Genomic DNA, 17,645 nt, shown 5'->3' with positions numbered 1-17,645 from the left:
CTAACTTGAGTAAACTAAAGACCTGGAGGCGTGATCAATGCTCTTTGGCCACTCAGAATAGCCAAATGGCATTGATCACGCCTCCAGGTCTTTAGTTTACTCAAGTTAGGGAATAAGACACGCAAAATACAGCCCTTAAATGTCATAAGAGAATAGTCAACTAAATCTACAGTTGATTTTGTCGGCAAATGTGTTTTTACAGGCTCTGTGCATCCAAACATAAAATGTGCATCCAAACATAAAATTACATCTCTTTTAGTTTTCTTGTCCACTAGTAAACATTTCAGTTTTTATTTGCATATGCAACACATTTTTCAGATTTTTTTTCTATCAATTACTCACCCCTGCATGAAACCTTGAATTGACAGATTTATTTTTGTTGCGTTCCTGAGCCAATAATCCAATATCTAAACTAATCATTTTAGTAGTGGGTACAAAAAGTGAGGGCAGAAAAGTGAAGACGCAAATTGCGATTGGCTGGAAGCTGTGTCATTCTGTCGTGATTGGCTGAGCATCTCATAAGGGGTGTGCCACACAAGTGGCAGAGGGAGAGAGGTCATAAAAAGGGTCAAACGCCTAGTCCAGGCGTCTCTTTAAACAGCTGGTGGATGGAAATGACGCTAGCGCGCGACTGCAACTTGTAGCGTCAGCAAAAAAACGGAAACGCTTTGCCGGTGCTAAAGTTGAAGCCACGCACGAGCGTCATTTCCATCCACCAGCTGTTTAAAGCCGTGAAGAGACGTCTGGACTAGGCGTCTCTTGATGCGTACATGTGCCCGCGTCCAGAGTGAGGACGGAAAAGTGAGGACGCAAATTGTGATTGGCTGGAAGGTGTGCCATTCTGCATTGTCATTGGCTGGAAAGGTGGCAGAGGGAGAGAGATGTCATCAGACATTGTGCAACGACATTGCTCCCTGCGATCTCCTCAGTGGCTGGAGCAATGGGCTATGTGCACACAGGCCATTTTGGAATGAACAGTAAAAATCAATCACCTGAATGATGCTAATAGCTGCTACTACTACTTTGGGATGTTCAGCAATACAAGAAAGCTAGAAAATAGTGTAGTGTGTGTAGTGTAGAAAATGCCTATAAAATGCCTAAATTGCCAATGTTCCCATCGCGCTCACCTGATAATCAGAAAAGACCTCTGAACATCGGCGATCTGCTCAACACCACGGACAGCGCATTACTTTCCGAGAAAAGCGTGCAAAGGCCACGACTAAAACAGAAGCTAATGGCTATTGAGAAACACAAGCAGTGTGGGCGGGGCCCTGGCAACCGTGCATAGCAACTGGAGCGGTTCCAAAAATGAAACACAGCGAGGCAATGCTATAGCGATATCAAACGCCTCAAGACGAGCCTGCTCGTCATGCGTACCCAGGCCAGCGTCATTAATTTATAAGACAGGTATACTCGTCATGCGGATCCAAAGTGTTAAGATGACTATGCCTGTTGGTCCAACCATCACTTTGGTCCCAAGCAGCATATCTCATGTATTCATAGGCCAAAATAGCCACTAGCTTGCACACATTTGACTCCCAAACAAGATTATATCAAAAACTATTTCCATTTCCATGGCATTTACTGTGCACCTTCATGTTCCCAAAAGGATGAAGCCTATTGATCTTGGTGACTCGGTGGCCTTTGCTCAGCAGTCGGCAAACAATTAATCAGAAACTCTAATGGCCACATTGCCATGAAACGCAATGCGTGCAGCAAGGATGAACCCTACAACCCTACAAGTGATCTCAAAATATGGTGGCCAGATTGTTGTGAAACTTGTTGAGTGCATAGTTGCTCCCTGGAGGAGTGCCCTCGTATCCTTTTCTTTAGCTCCATCATCGGGTCAAAATGTCACATTTGCGCACACAAGATCTTATAATGTAAGTTTTGAATGATGAACCATACTGATTTTGGTGACCCAATGGCCTTTTCTCTAGTCCATCCAAGGACATAGTTTCCAGTTGGTTGTAACGACAAGCACATACTGTATTAGACTCAGGGGAAACTATTTGGGGGAGATTGGTGGGAGGCATGCAGCCGACGGGTCATAGTAATTATCATACTAAACCGGCGGACTCACAAATTGACAATTTCCAAGCAAAACAAAGCAAAGTGCCGTGTTTTTCCTGCCTACGTTTTTTGGGGGCTATTTTGTGGACGTGCCGTGCACTAGTATGGTAGAATGGGTGGGTGCAAATCAGCAGCACACTGCAATTTTGCGGGTCGACGAGGATTTGCGCCGTCCACCCTGCCCGCTTGGACCAGTCACCACTCAACAGTCACATCGTAGCCATGTGAGCGCCGTACATTCACCCATTCTGACCTGAGATCAGATTAAAAAAAATTCTTCTACATCCTGACAGTTTGCTGAAAAAGCTATGTTTCTATGTCAGTCGTTCTTCGATTTTTCAAAAATAGCTAAAGCATAACAAAATGGGTTCCCGCCCAAAATGGGTTAAGAGTGGAGCGAGAGGGCTTGCCATACCCAGAGCCATGGAGTACGACAGAGTTACGACATTGAGGGGGCAGAAAACAGCCCGGTCACGTGGTTCATGTACTCGCGCAAGCCCATAGACTCCAATGCATTCCGTAAACTGTCCCTTTTCAATAGAAGTCTATGTATACGTTTTTGTAATAATAATCTAAATCTAAATTGAGCTTGTAGATCTGCTATTGTCCGCAAAGAGGTTTTGCGTAGAGCAGGGGTGCCCAAAAGGTATAGATCACAAAGATTATACGGTTATTATAAGGTAGATCACATGTGACATATACTGTATAATAAAAAAGGGCATCTGCCACTTGAATTAAGGTGACTTGATTGATTGAGATCAAATGGAATACTTTGTTTTCAAAAGTGTTGAGCACAAATATTGACGGTTTAAGTGGTTAAATGTCTGAAGCTACACATGAACATGAATCCAACATACAGTACATTGATGATAGTGCTGTCACCATCATCAAGTCTATGAAGCTATTAATGATTTTTTTTTAAATTGCAATATCATTTTATACAATATGTAGTGGGGTCCCTGCTTCATCTCTCTCCTAGCTAAGAGGTCACTTGGCCTGAAACAAACGTTGAAGACCCCTGCTCTATATAAATGGTCTCTCTGTATTCCCTGGGCCACAAAGCCAGCATACTATGCATCCTGTCATCCTATTATATTATCATGTAAGAGGCCTGTACCGTATCGTGGTATGATTCCCCAGGCTGTGAATGAGGCGTATATCCCTCCAATCATCCAAAACATGCACAGCCAGGAAAGATGCTCTCCTCTCTTGTCCATCCGAAGGAACTCTGAGAAGTACGAGTAGACGATTGGTATGGTGCCTCCAACACTGAGAGAGAGAGAGAGAGAATGTATGGTCAGATCTACATGGTTATCGGAAAAGCTGCCATTTTGATGCCACATCATTTGTCACATGATATTTCATGGTCATTGTCATGGGGCAGCCGTGCCCTATACACACATACACTGATGGAGAACAATGCACACACACCTAAACGACAGTTTCACCCATTTAACTAACTTTGCTGGCCGACTTGGAAAACTGTTGAAATGAACATGAGTGCATATTTGTATTGTTGTAACTCACAGTGAATTGTAAAAGAGAAGTACTTTGCAGGTATTGTCACAGCATATATGTTTGTTGTCATGGGGGTTTGATTGTGATTGTTTGTCACCTGGCTCTCCTGCAGTACTGGTGATCCTCTTGACTGAGTGGAGGAAGGTACCAAGTGCTATAGAGCAGGAGGGGTGTCTGTCTGTGTTAAAGAGCTCTTGTGTTATGTTTTCTATTTATCTTGATGTTGGGTAATGTATCTGAAAGGTATTTGAATTGGTTTAGTTAAACTAAGTAATTGTGTAAGTTAACTCATGGGCCATAGTTTGCCTTATTTGAGATAAGTGGTTACCAATTAGTTCTGTGTCTTGGTATGGTCTCACCTAGTATAAAAGGGAGGCTGCAGGATGCCAAGGTTCAGTAGTGCCTTGGGCAACAAACAGGTAACACCCAGGGAGAGCTGCTATGGGGCCCTTGATGGAAGGGTTTATAGCCTAATATAGTTTCTCAAGTTCTGGGTTTGGTTTCCTATTTGCTTTAAAGTAATTTTCTGTCTTTTGTCTTCAGTGTCTTGTACAGGTATATTTGGTTCCATTTGTACAGACCTGTAAGGGTCTATTTGGAACCCTGTCAAGGAACCCAGATGGTCCCTCGACCCCACTTTGAGAGCCACTGTCCGATACTGAAATAATTGTATCAGTACATCTCTAGCCCTAATACGGAACAACTGATCAGCACGTGAAACTAACTAGTAAGTTAATGATGATGCCAGTAAATGAGAAGAGATTTGTACTTGAATCCCTCGCAGTGTCATACGCTATCTGTGTGTAATTGCTGCCGCCGGCTAAACTGCCTGTAGCTAAAACCTTTGAGAATGAATTATTTTTGGCATATGGGATATAATATCGTTTAGATGTGCCCCCTTCAAGAAGCTCTACCACTCCTGTGATCACATCACATAAAATATCCAGGAGGATTACACTCCCAGGTGAGTTGGGCTAGGCTACATACTCTTCCAAAGGCCACACAATCTTGCAAACCCACCGTACAGACAAGCTACGCATACTAATTCACACGTCCGCTGAAAGAGATTCAGCCAATTCAAATAGAGTAGATCTTCCTGAGGGTTTTTCCATTTCTCTGATGATGCAGAGGAGAGAACATAATTGCTTTTGTTTGCTTGGTAAGTTTTACTCGTGGAACATCAGACTGAACATCAAACTGTGCTACAGTGTTAAAGGTGTTCACTGCAGTGTGTCTGCAGTATATGACCTGATTTCTCCTTAGGTATGTGTGTGCATACACATCCCTGTGGAGGTGGACTGGTTATTCTAGGGTGCAACATTGCAGTATACTGTATATATACTATCTGCGTGTTTCTTTCCCTACAGCAGGGTCTTTCAACGTTCAGCCCAAGGACCTCTTGTGAGAGAGAGAAAGAGAGAGAGAGAGAAGCAGGGACCCCCAATACATATTGTTTAAAACTCTGTTGCACATCACACTTTTTCATAGATGGCTTCATAGACTTGTTAAACTTGGTGTACATTATCTTTTCTATTAAAATGTCAGATTCATGTTAATGTGTATTTTAATGTGACAGTTGGTTAACCTTTTAAACCCTCTACACCAACTCTCCGAAAAATAGCTCTTCTAAATAGCTCTTCTACAAGTGTTTTCTGCTATCCCACACATATTGTTCAGCTATCCCCATCGCACAAATATTGGATCCTCTCGGAATATACTGCCTACAGTACAGTATCTGTACTAATATCTTGTCTGTCTCTTCTGCTGTTTGACTATCTGCCTCTCTTACCCTTTACTCTTATCTCACTCCCTTTCTTATCTCCTTTCTGCCGTTTTGTGTGTGTGCGTCTGCATTTGTGAGAAAGAGACTGAGTGTGTCTGTGTGTGTTTTGTATATTCTCAACCCAATAACACCCAGATAACCGATATCTGTCCTCCTTCTTACCCGATGCCAGAGAAGAGTCTGAAGAAGAGGAAGAAGCCATAGCCCTGAGCGAACGAGGACAGGAAGGTGAAGACGCAGTTGATGCCCAACGCCACGATCAGACAGCGTCTACGACCGACCTTGTCTGCCAGGCCGCCCCATACGAACGCTCCAACCATCATCCCCAGAAAGACTATTAGGCCTGGACGGAGAGGAAGAAACGGTAAGGAAGCATGTGAGAAGATAAAGTTAGGGGGGTGTGTACTGGGTGTGTGTGTGTGTGTGTGTGTGTGTGTGTGTGAGTGTGCGCCTGTGTGCGTGCACACGCGCGCCATTTAAATATTCAATTTAGACTCCTCAGCTCAGGATTGACCTTAACCATTTATTGCAAAACTATTGCATTTCGTTTGGCGGTGTGGCTCTGCTCATGTGATATCACAGATTACCTGTGCACTGAGACACAAAATCAACAACAATCCCCAGAGCAGAGCATAAGATAAAGACATAACATGAACAACATAACTATCAATGCATGCCATATATCACATGATCATAGTACAATCCATAAATCACATTATAATCACAGAATCACCCATAACAGAACTAAATGCCACAGGGAGGAGGCCGGGGAGGTGGAGGGAATTTAAACGCTGACATCTGAACAACCACTGTTGTCAGCTAGCATGTAGACTAGAGTGAACACTGAGTAGTGACTGCTTAAAAGGACCACCTGATGGTATTGTGGTTGTGGGCGTGAGTGAGTTAGCTTACAGTGAATGAGAAACAGACAGACTGATTAGTGGGAGTATATATATGAATTAACTACTAGCGAATGAATGGGGGGGAGTCCGGGGATTAATAATAATTAGAAGTAACCTCCTGCCTTCCATGTCCTAATGAGCTATCGCTGTGCTGGATTACCTACTTCAAGGTATCAGAAGGCTACTAAGGCTAGAGTTAAGCCCATTTCCCACATTGAATCCATAACATTGCTGGATGAAAACTATCAAGTTGATAGTCACTCACGCTATTACGCTATTGTCCTTTTTCAATTACCGGTAATCAAATGACAGAGAAGCGCATAAAAATACCCAACTTAAGCACTATTTTATAGTTTGTAATACAATGGTGTCACGCAAAAATGTAATTGTCCCACCAAAATCAATTATTTTAATAAAATCGAAGTTGGAGTATCCGTTGCACCACTAATATGAATTAGCCTCCTTACAGGAGATGTTCCATATGATCTCTGTACAGTATACAGTGTGTAGTTGTGTACTGTTACTGTAATGCATACTCAAGAATACAAGGCACACTATTCCTTCATCTTTGGGATGATATGTAATATGTATTTGGAATGAACAGAAATCCTCCCCACCCAGTATTCAGTCTGGATGAAGAGGTTATTCTTTTTCCCCCACTTGGAAAATGTCAACTGAGATGACTGTCGTTGCACATAATGTCACCGCTGTCTGCTCTGAGTGCTCACTGCACTGGTGTCTTTCTTGTCTTGGAAATGTCAACTCGTGAAAGATAGTGTGTAGTTGATGATCTGCGCCTGTAAATAATATATGTATAAATTCAGTGAATGTCTTTTCTTTAGAAGTAATTATGTTATTCTTATTGTAAAGATTCAAACAAGACGTGGCATTACTTCCGTGTGGATCTCAGATGGCATGTGAACAATCTACTTGTATGACATTCAGTATAAAATAATAGGAGAAAGAAATATTCAGGGATTCTTGGCGTACTGGCAGCGTGCACGTGGCAGGGGTCATCAATATGTCCGTACACAGACATTTGTCCATATGCAACATATTGTAATGTTCTTATTTTGATCATAAGACCCTGAATGGGAAAGTCTCCAGGTTTTCTTCAGAATATGTATGACAATGATTTATTACGACACTATTAAGAGTCCACTAGCACTTGTGGTTCTCAAATATTCTCTCTGAGAGTTTACAAACACTGAGAGTTACAGACCTGTTATGGTCATTCAGTGCTAGCCTTTTATTTGTTTCTCTTCTTTTTTTATATATATAATTCAAAATTGTATTTGTTTTTCAAACTTGTACAAGATCTAGGTTCAGTACAAAGCAGCATCAACATTATAAACCTTACAAATATGTGCCGTAGATGTCCGCCACAAGCCAGCATTGCGATGTCTCCATCCGCTAAATGCTTGGTCAGCATGTCATTGGGTGAATTAACTATGTGGATAAAGGCACTACACACTAGAAATGCAGAGTGCAGACCATAGTTTGCCAACGACTCACACATACAGTACGTCCACAGCCTGGCATCCCTGCGGTAGGAACAATGGCTGAGCAGATGGTAGTACCACAGGGGGTGAGTTGAGGAGTTAACGTGGGAGTTTGGCTCTGTGTGCTTGTGCTGTGCCCATTTGTACTGAAACAACACTCCCACAGCACACCACACCGCTCAGGCTGCCTCCCACTCCTCGTCCTCGATCATCCTTTTTTGACTAATCCTTCTTGACCTGTCTGCACCATTTTTTTATTTTTATTTAATTAAATTTTTTTATGGAGGGACAGACAGTAGACTCACAGGAAATGGGGAGAGAGATGGGGGGGGGGGGGGGTGACATGCAGTAAAGACCGTCGGGATCGGGAGTTGAACCTGGCACACTGCCAGACTGGATTACCAGCCACCTATCTGGACCATTTGACAGTTTTACCAGGACGTGATTTGGTGTAGACTAGAGGGACAAAATGAGGGGGCTGAGACATAGTACAGACCCCCAGGGGAGTGCAGGTAATGAAGTGTATAGGGTTTAACTGCTTAATTGAGTCACAAAAATAGAGTGGAAGAGAGAGAGGGGAGAGAACATAGACTCTATGTTCTCTCCCCTCTCTCTCTTCCACTCTATCTATGTCATAGAGGATTGCTGAAAAGATAAAGAAAGTTATGTGGGCAATGATAAAGAGCGCTGATGTTGGCTTTGTTCGTCAGTGTGAATAAGTAACACAGTGAGCATTCAGGGAGCAATTAGGGGTTAAGTCTTGCTCAGACAGGGACACGCATCAATCGCATTGCTGGCATGGCCTGGAATCGTACCTCGTACCTAGAGGAGGACTGTGCACAGTTCAGAAACCCACCTACCAGTGCCATCATCAATCTAAGCTAAGAGAAACTGTTCTGCTTTCTATTCCTGGAAATTAGCATGCTATAATGTCAGCCATGTTTTATCTTGTTTAAAAAAATAGCATTTTGTAAGGACCACATTTATGGACATAGGTTGAATACACAGGAAATAGTTTTAATACACAGGACCACAATGAACACAAGCCATTGGGGCTTTTTGTGTTATGAAGCCATAATCGGCGTCATGTTGACACACACATGCGTGCGCGTGCGCACACACACACACACACACACACACACACACACACACACACACACACACACACACACACACACACACACACTGGTAGCCTGTGTGTTCTAACCATTTATCTTCATAAAGAATCAGGTGCAGTTGTCTGGCCTACATTTTGCAATTTGCGTGGAACTCTGGGACAGTGCCGAGGGAGTGGCAGACCGGTGTGATGGGCACTGGTCCAGGGGGATCAGAGGGGGTGTGCCAAATACAGAGGTGTCACATTACTCAGCCTCCCTGGGAAAGTTTACGCCAAGGTAATGGAAAGGACAATCACCCTAACTGATGACTGTGAGTCTCGCATCAAGAAAGACAAAAAAGCAGAAGAAGCAGCAGCTCAACACAACATGAAGGAACTTATGACGTCACACGGAAATTGGCTGACAAATGCAAAACAATATACTAGATAAAGACGGGAAACTCTAACAAAACAAGAGGACCCGTTGAAAAGATGGGCTGAACACTCCAACTGAACTACCTATTTGTCGAGTTCAGATGCAGGTACACATCTAATCTGCGGGAGTCCCATGATTGGTTTTCACATAACTATTGTGCAACCATGCTGTGTGTGGGTGGGTGACTGACGGAATACCCCCAGAAGTCATCAAAGCAGACCCGGAAACGGCAACAACACTACTTCACCAACTCTTTGGACAGATCTGGGGAGAAGAAAAGGTGCCAAGAGATTGGACCTTGTGAAACTCTCCAAAAAAAGACAACCTGAAAGACTATAACAACTACAGGCGTATCATGCTGATATCCGTGCCAGGGAATTGTATCCATTTGTGCACAGTGCACGTTAAAGCAGTAGATATAGGCGAAGGCGATCAGTGAGACTGCACACTACGCAAGTGCTGTGGGTGAGTGATGAGAGATAGCATGTCGTCAAGGCAGTCATAATCAACGTTTATGGAGTGATTGATGAATGAATCATAAACATATGTAAGGCTGGCATGTGTGCTGGTATGTGCCTGCGACGCCCGCGTATGCTGCGTTGATAAATGAGAGCCTATAATATCTCAAATGGTCTGGGAACGCCTCAGGATCCCCCAGAATGAAGGTACTAATGCTGCTCTGGAGAGGGAAGTCTGGAGCTTTTTTTCTATTTTAAAATACAAGACTCACAAGGAACATAGTACACATAGTAAACAAAATACAACAAAACGTATACACAATACCCATTATCCACCCACCCACCTGCCCTGAGTCTTACACCTCATGCCCACACACATGGATCAGAAAACACTCCCCTCCCTACGCCACCCTGTCCAAGCGACCTACAGTAGACTCTTCTCTCTCCTGGCTCCCAATCTGTGGAATGACACTCCCACCCCCCAGTCAGGACTGCACACTCAGCACCACAGTTTGAAAACTCACCTCTCCAGACTTCAACCTCTAGCACTCCTTATGTGTTATTTGTTCGATGACAACCTGCTTTCTTAGTTTGCAGCTTTTTTCCCCATAGTTCTCAACCACTGAGGTGCATGCCACTCTGATCTGGTACTTTGTAAGTCCCTCTGGATAACCGTGTCGGCTCAGAGTTGTGTGTCTGTGTGTGTGTGTGTGTGTGTGTGTGTGTGTGTGTGTGTGTGTGTGTGTGTGTGTGTGTGTGTGTGTGTGTGTGTGTGTGTGTGTGTGTGTGTGCGTGTGTGACAGATCTCCAATGCAACAGAGCAGCAGTTCAAATTGTCCAGTGGGACAGGCGCTGTCCATGGTACTTAAACGGAGCAATACTAAGTCAGCTGTGAAATAAGTGTTCAGATGTGTCTGCGTGTGTGCGGTGTGGCTGCTGTTCCCAAGGTCAGGACAAAAAATTGATCGATCTGACAAACTGGCCACCTGCTGGTCTGCCTTTCTCTTTGTGCTGACTCAGCGTGCGTGTACACACATACACATGCACACGCAGGGGCGTGCAAGAACTGGCATACACACAGTATGCACCTACACACAGACTCAGTGAGAGGTGGAGGGAGAGAGTGGTGTAAAAACGCTGTACAACACAGTTTTATATTGGCTTATATTGTGTGGAGGTGTAGCCTCTGGCTGCGGGTCCCCCTATTGCGAAATTGCTTTACAAAAATTCTGAAAATAATCTATGATCTACAAGCTCACAGCGCAGCACAGGATGATGCAGATCTTTTTATTGTACTCTCAATCCAGACAATTACTTCTACTTTACTATATCTCAGATAAGAGGTAAATATTGTATTTTTACCCCCACTACAATTATTTGAAAGTTTTAGTTACTAGTTGTACCTTGTAGATTATTAATCATATGGTTATTATCACAAAACATATACTACATATATTACAAGCTCACAATGTGTCGCAATGCGACACATTGTGAGCCTGTAGAGCGGCTATTTTACTATTTTAATTTATCTTCTAGATAGTTCCAGGGATCCTGGACTGCACCAACACAGAGTAAATAAGGTGGTTGAATGGAGTGATAACAACGCTCTAATCATTAACACAAAAAAGACAGAAGAGATTCTTTTTGGTACACCACTAGAGACACACAGATCCCCCATCACTATTCATAGTGAACAGATTAACCAGGTATGTTCATATACGTATATACGTATGATAACAGCATCCTAAGGTTAGCAAGGAATATCACCTCTAATACTAGCCATGTTTTGCATGGAGAGTATAGGTTGCTGCCTTCAGGAAGGAGATATGGTGTTCCAGCATACAATAAGGTCAGACTGAAGAGGTATTTTGTCCAATCAGATTCTGAGGCTTAATCAGGATTTTGGCCATAGAACTGAGCTGTGGAGAATTGCTCTCTGGCCTTATGTTTCTATGTATGTAACTGTATTATTATTTTTTGCCTGTGTTATGTCAAATGTGTTTATACTGTATGTGTTGCATACAAGGCTTCCTCTGGGAAAATGCAGTCTAAATCTAAAATCAAATATTTCTTGTTACATTTTTTTTGTGGCTGTGGATTTTTATGTCACCCATATTGGATATTAACTCTGCAAAGCACAGGTCAGCTATTTTCAGTATATATTCTGTATGTCGCATCACATGAATTTTCATAGGGCTGGCATGATCAAACGAGAGAGAGAGAGAGAGAGAGAGAGAGAGAGAGAGAGAGAGAGAGAGGTACCGTAAGTACATTGCCAAGCTCTATCCATTAGTGTAATCATTGCAGTGTTACAGATCCATGGCTTCTTTCAGCCAATCCCCACGTTCAGCAACCCAAAGGAGTGGCCGAACGTCAAATGCCATTAAATGGGGGTCCCTCCCTCCCCGTTGTCCCTCTGTCTCGCCCCCCCCCCCCCATCTCCATTAAATGGGGGTCCCTCCCTCCCCGTTGTCCCTCTGTCTCGCCCCCCCCCCATCTCCATTAAATGGGGGTCCCTCCCTCCCCGTTGTCCCTCTGTCTCGCCCCCCCCCCTCCTCCATTAAATGGGGGTCCCTCCCTCCCCGTTGTCCCTCTGTCTCGCCCCCCCCCCCCTCCTCCATTAAATGGGGGTCCCTCCCTCCCTGTTGTCCCTCTGTCTCACCCCCCCCCTCCTCCATTAAATGGGGGTCCCTCCCTCCCCGTTGTCCCTCTGTCTCGCCCCCCCCCCTCCTCCATTAAATGGGGGTCCCTCCCTCCCTGTTGTCCCTCTGTCTCACCCCCCCCTCCTCCATTAAATGGGGGTCCCTCCCTCCCTGTTGTCCCTCTGTCTCACCCCCCCCCTCCTCCATTAAATGGGGGTCCCTCCCTCCCTGTTGTCCCTCTGTCTCCCCCCCCCCCTCCTCCATTAAATGGGGGTCCCTCCCTCCCCGTTGTCCCTCTGTCTCGCCCCCCCCCCCCTCCATTAAATGGGGGTCCCTCCCTCCCCGTTGTCCCTCTGTCTCACCCCCCCCCTCCTCCATTAAATGGGGGTCCCTCCCTCCCCGTTGTCCCTCTGTCTCGCCCCCCCCCCCCTCCTCCATTAAATGGGGGTCCCTCCCTCCCTGTTGTCCCTCTGTCTCGCCCCCCCCCCCTCCTCCATTAAATGGGGGTCCCTCCCTCCCCGTTGTCCCTCTGTCTCACCCCCCCCCCCTCCTCCATTAAATGGGGGTCCCTCCCTCCCCGTTGTCCCTCTGTCTCACCCCCCCCCTCCTCTTTTTTCATCTCTGCTCTTTTAAACACCCTCCTCTGCTCATTCACTCTACTGTCATCTCTAGTCTGTCCATCATTCTTTCAAAAGGAAGAGAGACCCTCCCACCAATCTGATGTCTGCTTTAGTATACAGTACAGTGCCATACTGTATAATATAGTACAGTGTGTGTCTGTCTTTGCGTCCGTAGACCATGCACTGTCTAGGACAGGCTTCAGACATGCCTCCTCAGGAGACTTGGCTCAGATATGAACCCATGTGATTTGGTGTTAGGAACCTGTTGCTGACGTCGAACCCAGGCAGGGTTCGAACCCACGAGACGAAAGGTGTGTGCTCCAACCGCTACACGGTAACATACAGTATAATATAGTATAGTACAGTACAGAACTACTGTATATTATAGTACACATTTATGTGTGTGTGATCGATCAATTGACAATACACATTCAATATGCAAACACCACTTAAGCACATTTACACTGTGCCGCCTCTCCACACACACACACACACACACACACACACACACACACACACACACACACACACACACACACACACACACACACACACACAGAGAGAGAGAGAAGCTGATTCATTTCTGCTTCCATAGTTCCCATTAGCTAATTAGGCAGCAGGTCTAATTTGGTGATTTACTGAACACTCTTAAGAAGCTTCTGGAACGTATTGACCGGCGTGTGTGTGTGTGTGTGTGGGGGGGGGGGGGGTACTGGTTTGGCGTTTCCCACTATGTCTTGTCCTGGACGGATTCCCTGTGAGGTCTGTAGTACTGCTGTCTCCCGTGTATCACCTCTGTTATATTGAACAGATGGCTTACTCGGATCATGTGAATTGTCTGGTTGCTGGCGAAATGATGTGACTATTATGTAATTTAAACTAAGTGGTCAGATGATACAGTATTAGTGCTGAGTTTGAAAAACTCAGTGGATCATATGGGAGAGACTTTTGCATGTGCAAATCTTTGAATAGATTAGAGGGAGGGTCCCTGGAACGACATATTTTGACACTGGGGGTCTGTGGTCATTTTGGGAGGTCCTTGACATGATAAAGTTTTAGCACCACTGATATAGCAACATAGGTTTTTCAGAAAACTGTTTGTAGAATTGGCCTGCAAGTCTTAATGGGCTAAATACAATTATAGATTTACCGTCATATGTAAATGAGCATGTTCAGGTTTTATTACCCAGAAGCATCGACTGTGTTTTTCTTTTCATGGGTGAAGACAAAGCTTACCCAGCATTCCCTTCTCGGCGTTGGATAGACATAAATCCTTCTCGGCGGAGGGGAGAACGAACGCCACCACGAAGCACTCCACGCCATCGGCCATGAGGGCCAGTCCCAGCACGATGAACAGAGTCCACTGGAACCTGCCGTGACCACAGTCCTCCATGATGTCCTCGTACTGCTCAGATAGCTCCTCCAACTCAGAGATGGCACTGCCTGCTGCTCTGGATTTGGCCCTGGATGAGATGGATGGAGGGGAATGAGCAAGAGAGTTAGACCAAAGAATGTCAGGCCAAGGAATTAGCAGGAAGCAAGAGACACCCACTAAATACTGTATTACAATGGCCTTCAACAGAAGTGTGTCAGCCAAGTCTATGGACTTTTAATGTTTGCTTTAAGCAGTGATGTCATGTGGCAGCCAAGTCTATGGAGTTTTTAATGCCCCCCCGTGACGTTATGTGGCAGCTACAAAAGCAAACTCACACGAGTGTGATTTTTACATTAACCACTTGCATCCTAGAAATCCTTTTCTGGGGGGAATATTAGCCAAAGAAAGCAGATCTGCAAGCTCACAACCAGTTAAGTGGTGCAATGTAACTAAGTACATTTACTAGTACTGTAAGCCTACTTAATACGTTTTTTAGTCTATTTTCTACTTTAGTGGAGCATTTCCGATTTCCAATACTGTTACTTAATTTGCCAGTTTAAAACATGCCCTCTTCTGATTGGCCCGGCCCAAAAACCTGCCCTCTTCTGATTGGCCGGGTCCTGAACCTGCCCACTTCTGATTGGCCGGGCGCTAAACCTGCTCTCTTCTGATTGGCCGGGCCCAAAAACCTGCCCTCTTCTGATTGGCCAGGCCCTAAACAAGACATACAAGTCTAGTCTAATTAGCTCCCCCATGCCAAAGGATAGGGGCAGATATGGTGTCTGCGTGTGCGTGTGTGTGTGTGTGCACGTGCACGTTTCAGACCTTCTAGTGTTACTTAAAGCCCCACATCATGATGCATGCTACAGTTGATTTTGACAACTAAAATGTATTTTGGCAGGCCATGATGGTGTTGCTGATAATAGCCGCAGGCATGCTGACAATAGCCGCAGCGCAACATGATCGGCTATTTTCAGAGCGCAACATGCAAGCACAACCAAAGCCTGAACCCCCCCGACATTTAGTCTTAGTTTATAGTTATCATAGCTTTGAATTTCATTTTTATTTAGTTTTCGTCATACAGTGAAAAAAGGTAGTCAACAAACATTTTTCATTATAGTTATAGTTTTACACTGGTGCCAAGATATTGTTTGGAAAGTCATTGACTGCAGAAGAATTATGTTTCAGTAGACCATGTTTTACAATAATCAAGGATAATTAATGTCTTTGAAAATATACATAATTATGAAACCGGTTTCAAGGCTTTGGATTCATATTTGCATTATTTCAACATTGATTCTTATTCCTTCTATTCTATAACTAGTACCTTGGAAGAACATTATTCCATACACTAGATTCCAACAATGGACATTAGTGGAGGGTTTCTAATACAAACCATAGTTCATTAAGGTGTAGATTATCATGACATTTACTACGTGGTCTAATCAGAAACCAGCCAATCAGAAGCAAGTATTAGGACTAGAATGAGTACTTTTGGTACACTTTAAGTACATTCTAATGCCAATACTTGTACATTTTGAATTGCGGACTTTTACTTGAAATTTCTACTCTTATTGATACTTTTACTAATACTATACATTCAAATTGTGAGTACTTTTTCCACCACTGAAGAGTTAGACCAGGAGAGTCTTCAAAAGATGTCCGGCCAAAAGGACCCCCGTCTGCTGCCTTAGCTGAGAGATGAAGCAAGGGACCCTCACTAAATACTGTATTGCACGGGGAGTTGTCACACGCTGTGAGCTTGTAGATTTGCTATTTTCAGGCAAATGTTTCCCCAACAATAGGGATGAGAACTACTGCCTTATATTTAGAAGGCATTTGATTTGTAAAATCAGCCTTACAGTAGGTTTCAATGGTTTAATAGTTTGTCTTTAGAGAAACGGAGCAGACGAGTGTACGGCGGTACCTCTTGCCACCTGTTCCTTGGCTCAGAGAGCGATGACAAAAACAAAACCAGATGGTAAACGGACAGGACAGATTGGTCACGAGCGTAATAAAGTCATAACACATTTCCTGACACCCACCTCGCCGCTCTCTGTGCAGCCTTGACTTCGTCAGGATGTGGGATGCCCTGATACTCCCCTTCGTACATCTGATCCTCGTCGTCGTGGCCTTCCGTCGCGTCACTAGCAGCATCCTCTTCCTGGGCTGGGTAGTCTGCCTGGTAGCCGTACCCGTCCTGGCCGCCCCCTTCTCCATACGTTCCATACGCATCGCCGCCGCCGCCGCCCTGGTGGTACGCGTTGTTCTGGTACGGGTCGGCCATTTATAGCCTAATTTAGCTGAATTACACTTAATCGCCTTGTTTAACAATACTAAGGAATAAGGATGTTGTTCTTTTTCACGCAGCCAAGTATAGCTGTGTGGCCTAGGCTGTCATTAGATTTGAGTCACTTAAATGAGTGCTTTATAATGTTGGTTACACATAGCAAGTTAACAAGGATAATGTTGCTGACAAGTTCATGCCAGACTGCCAGAGTCATTCAACTGTGAATGAGCTTTGCTCAGAAGACTTGCTCTGCTAATTATGTCTTATATGTTTCCTTGTTCCTTGTAGTATATATATTTTTTGACTGAGAATTGTAGTGATGAGTTCAATGTAGTCCTTGATCAAAGTTTTCAAGTTGTCAATATGTACAAGCGTTGTATACAATGGTGGGCAGGGGGGATTTGTTCCCCACACTCAGTCCTCTTCTGTTGAAGACAGTAATGGTTCACGTAGCCTGTAATTGGAGATGATTCCTGGATTTTCAGCTCTTCACCATGATTCTCTTCTCGCCTAAAACAGGAATGAGACAAGAATTAGTATACCGGTTATTTTTGTTTTGATATGATAGAGCAAGGGTTCTCAACCTGTGGGTCGCGACCCCTCGGGGGGGTCGCCAAATTATTTTGGGCGTCCCCAAATTAGTGTGTGTGTGTGTGTGTGTGTGTGTGTGTGTGTGTGTGTGTGTGTGTGTGTGTGTGTGTGTGTGTGTGTGTGTGTGTGTGTGTGTGTGTGTGTGTGTGTGTGTGTGTGTGTGTGTGTGTGTGTGTGTGTGTGTGTGTGTGACAAAATGAGATTTGTAGTTCAACTCACAACGACGCTTAGGATGTGTGAAATCCTAAGCTGACACCTTTAATATTGGCTTTTATATTATGATGGAAGACAGACAGACACGTAGTCGCGAACACACACACACACACACACACACACACACACACACACACACACACACA

At 44.4% G+C, this 17,645-nt stretch overlaps 1 protein-coding gene across 1 annotated transcript in view; it reads right to left on the bottom strand.

The window, feature by feature from the left end:
* Window positions 1-16,978, bottom strand: part of sv2bb (synaptic vesicle glycoprotein 2Bb) — a 30,091-nt gene extending 13,113 nt beyond the window's left edge. The window contains exons 1-4 of the mRNA XM_080761124.1: window positions 16,451-16,978; window positions 14,267-14,493; window positions 5,537-5,717; window positions 3,191-3,342 (exon numbers count right to left, since the gene is read on the bottom strand). Of these exons, the coding sequence (XP_080617250.1) occupies window positions 3,191-3,342; window positions 5,537-5,717; window positions 14,267-14,493; window positions 16,451-16,692 (802 nt within the window). The 5' untranslated portion in view covers window positions 16,693-16,978. The remainder of the gene's footprint in view (window positions 1-3,190; window positions 3,343-5,536; window positions 5,718-14,266; window positions 14,494-16,450) is intronic.
* Window positions 16,979-17,645: the final 667 nt, after the last annotated feature.

Source organism: Protomyctophum bolini (genome assembly GCF_963924005.1).
Source record: "Protomyctophum bolini genome assembly, chromosome: 4".
NCBI classification, from domain to species: Eukaryota; Metazoa; Chordata; class Actinopteri; order Myctophiformes; family Myctophidae; genus Protomyctophum; species Protomyctophum bolini.
The sequence above is the reverse complement of the archived record's forward strand: the minus strand, read 5'-3'. Positions and strand labels throughout refer to the sequence as shown.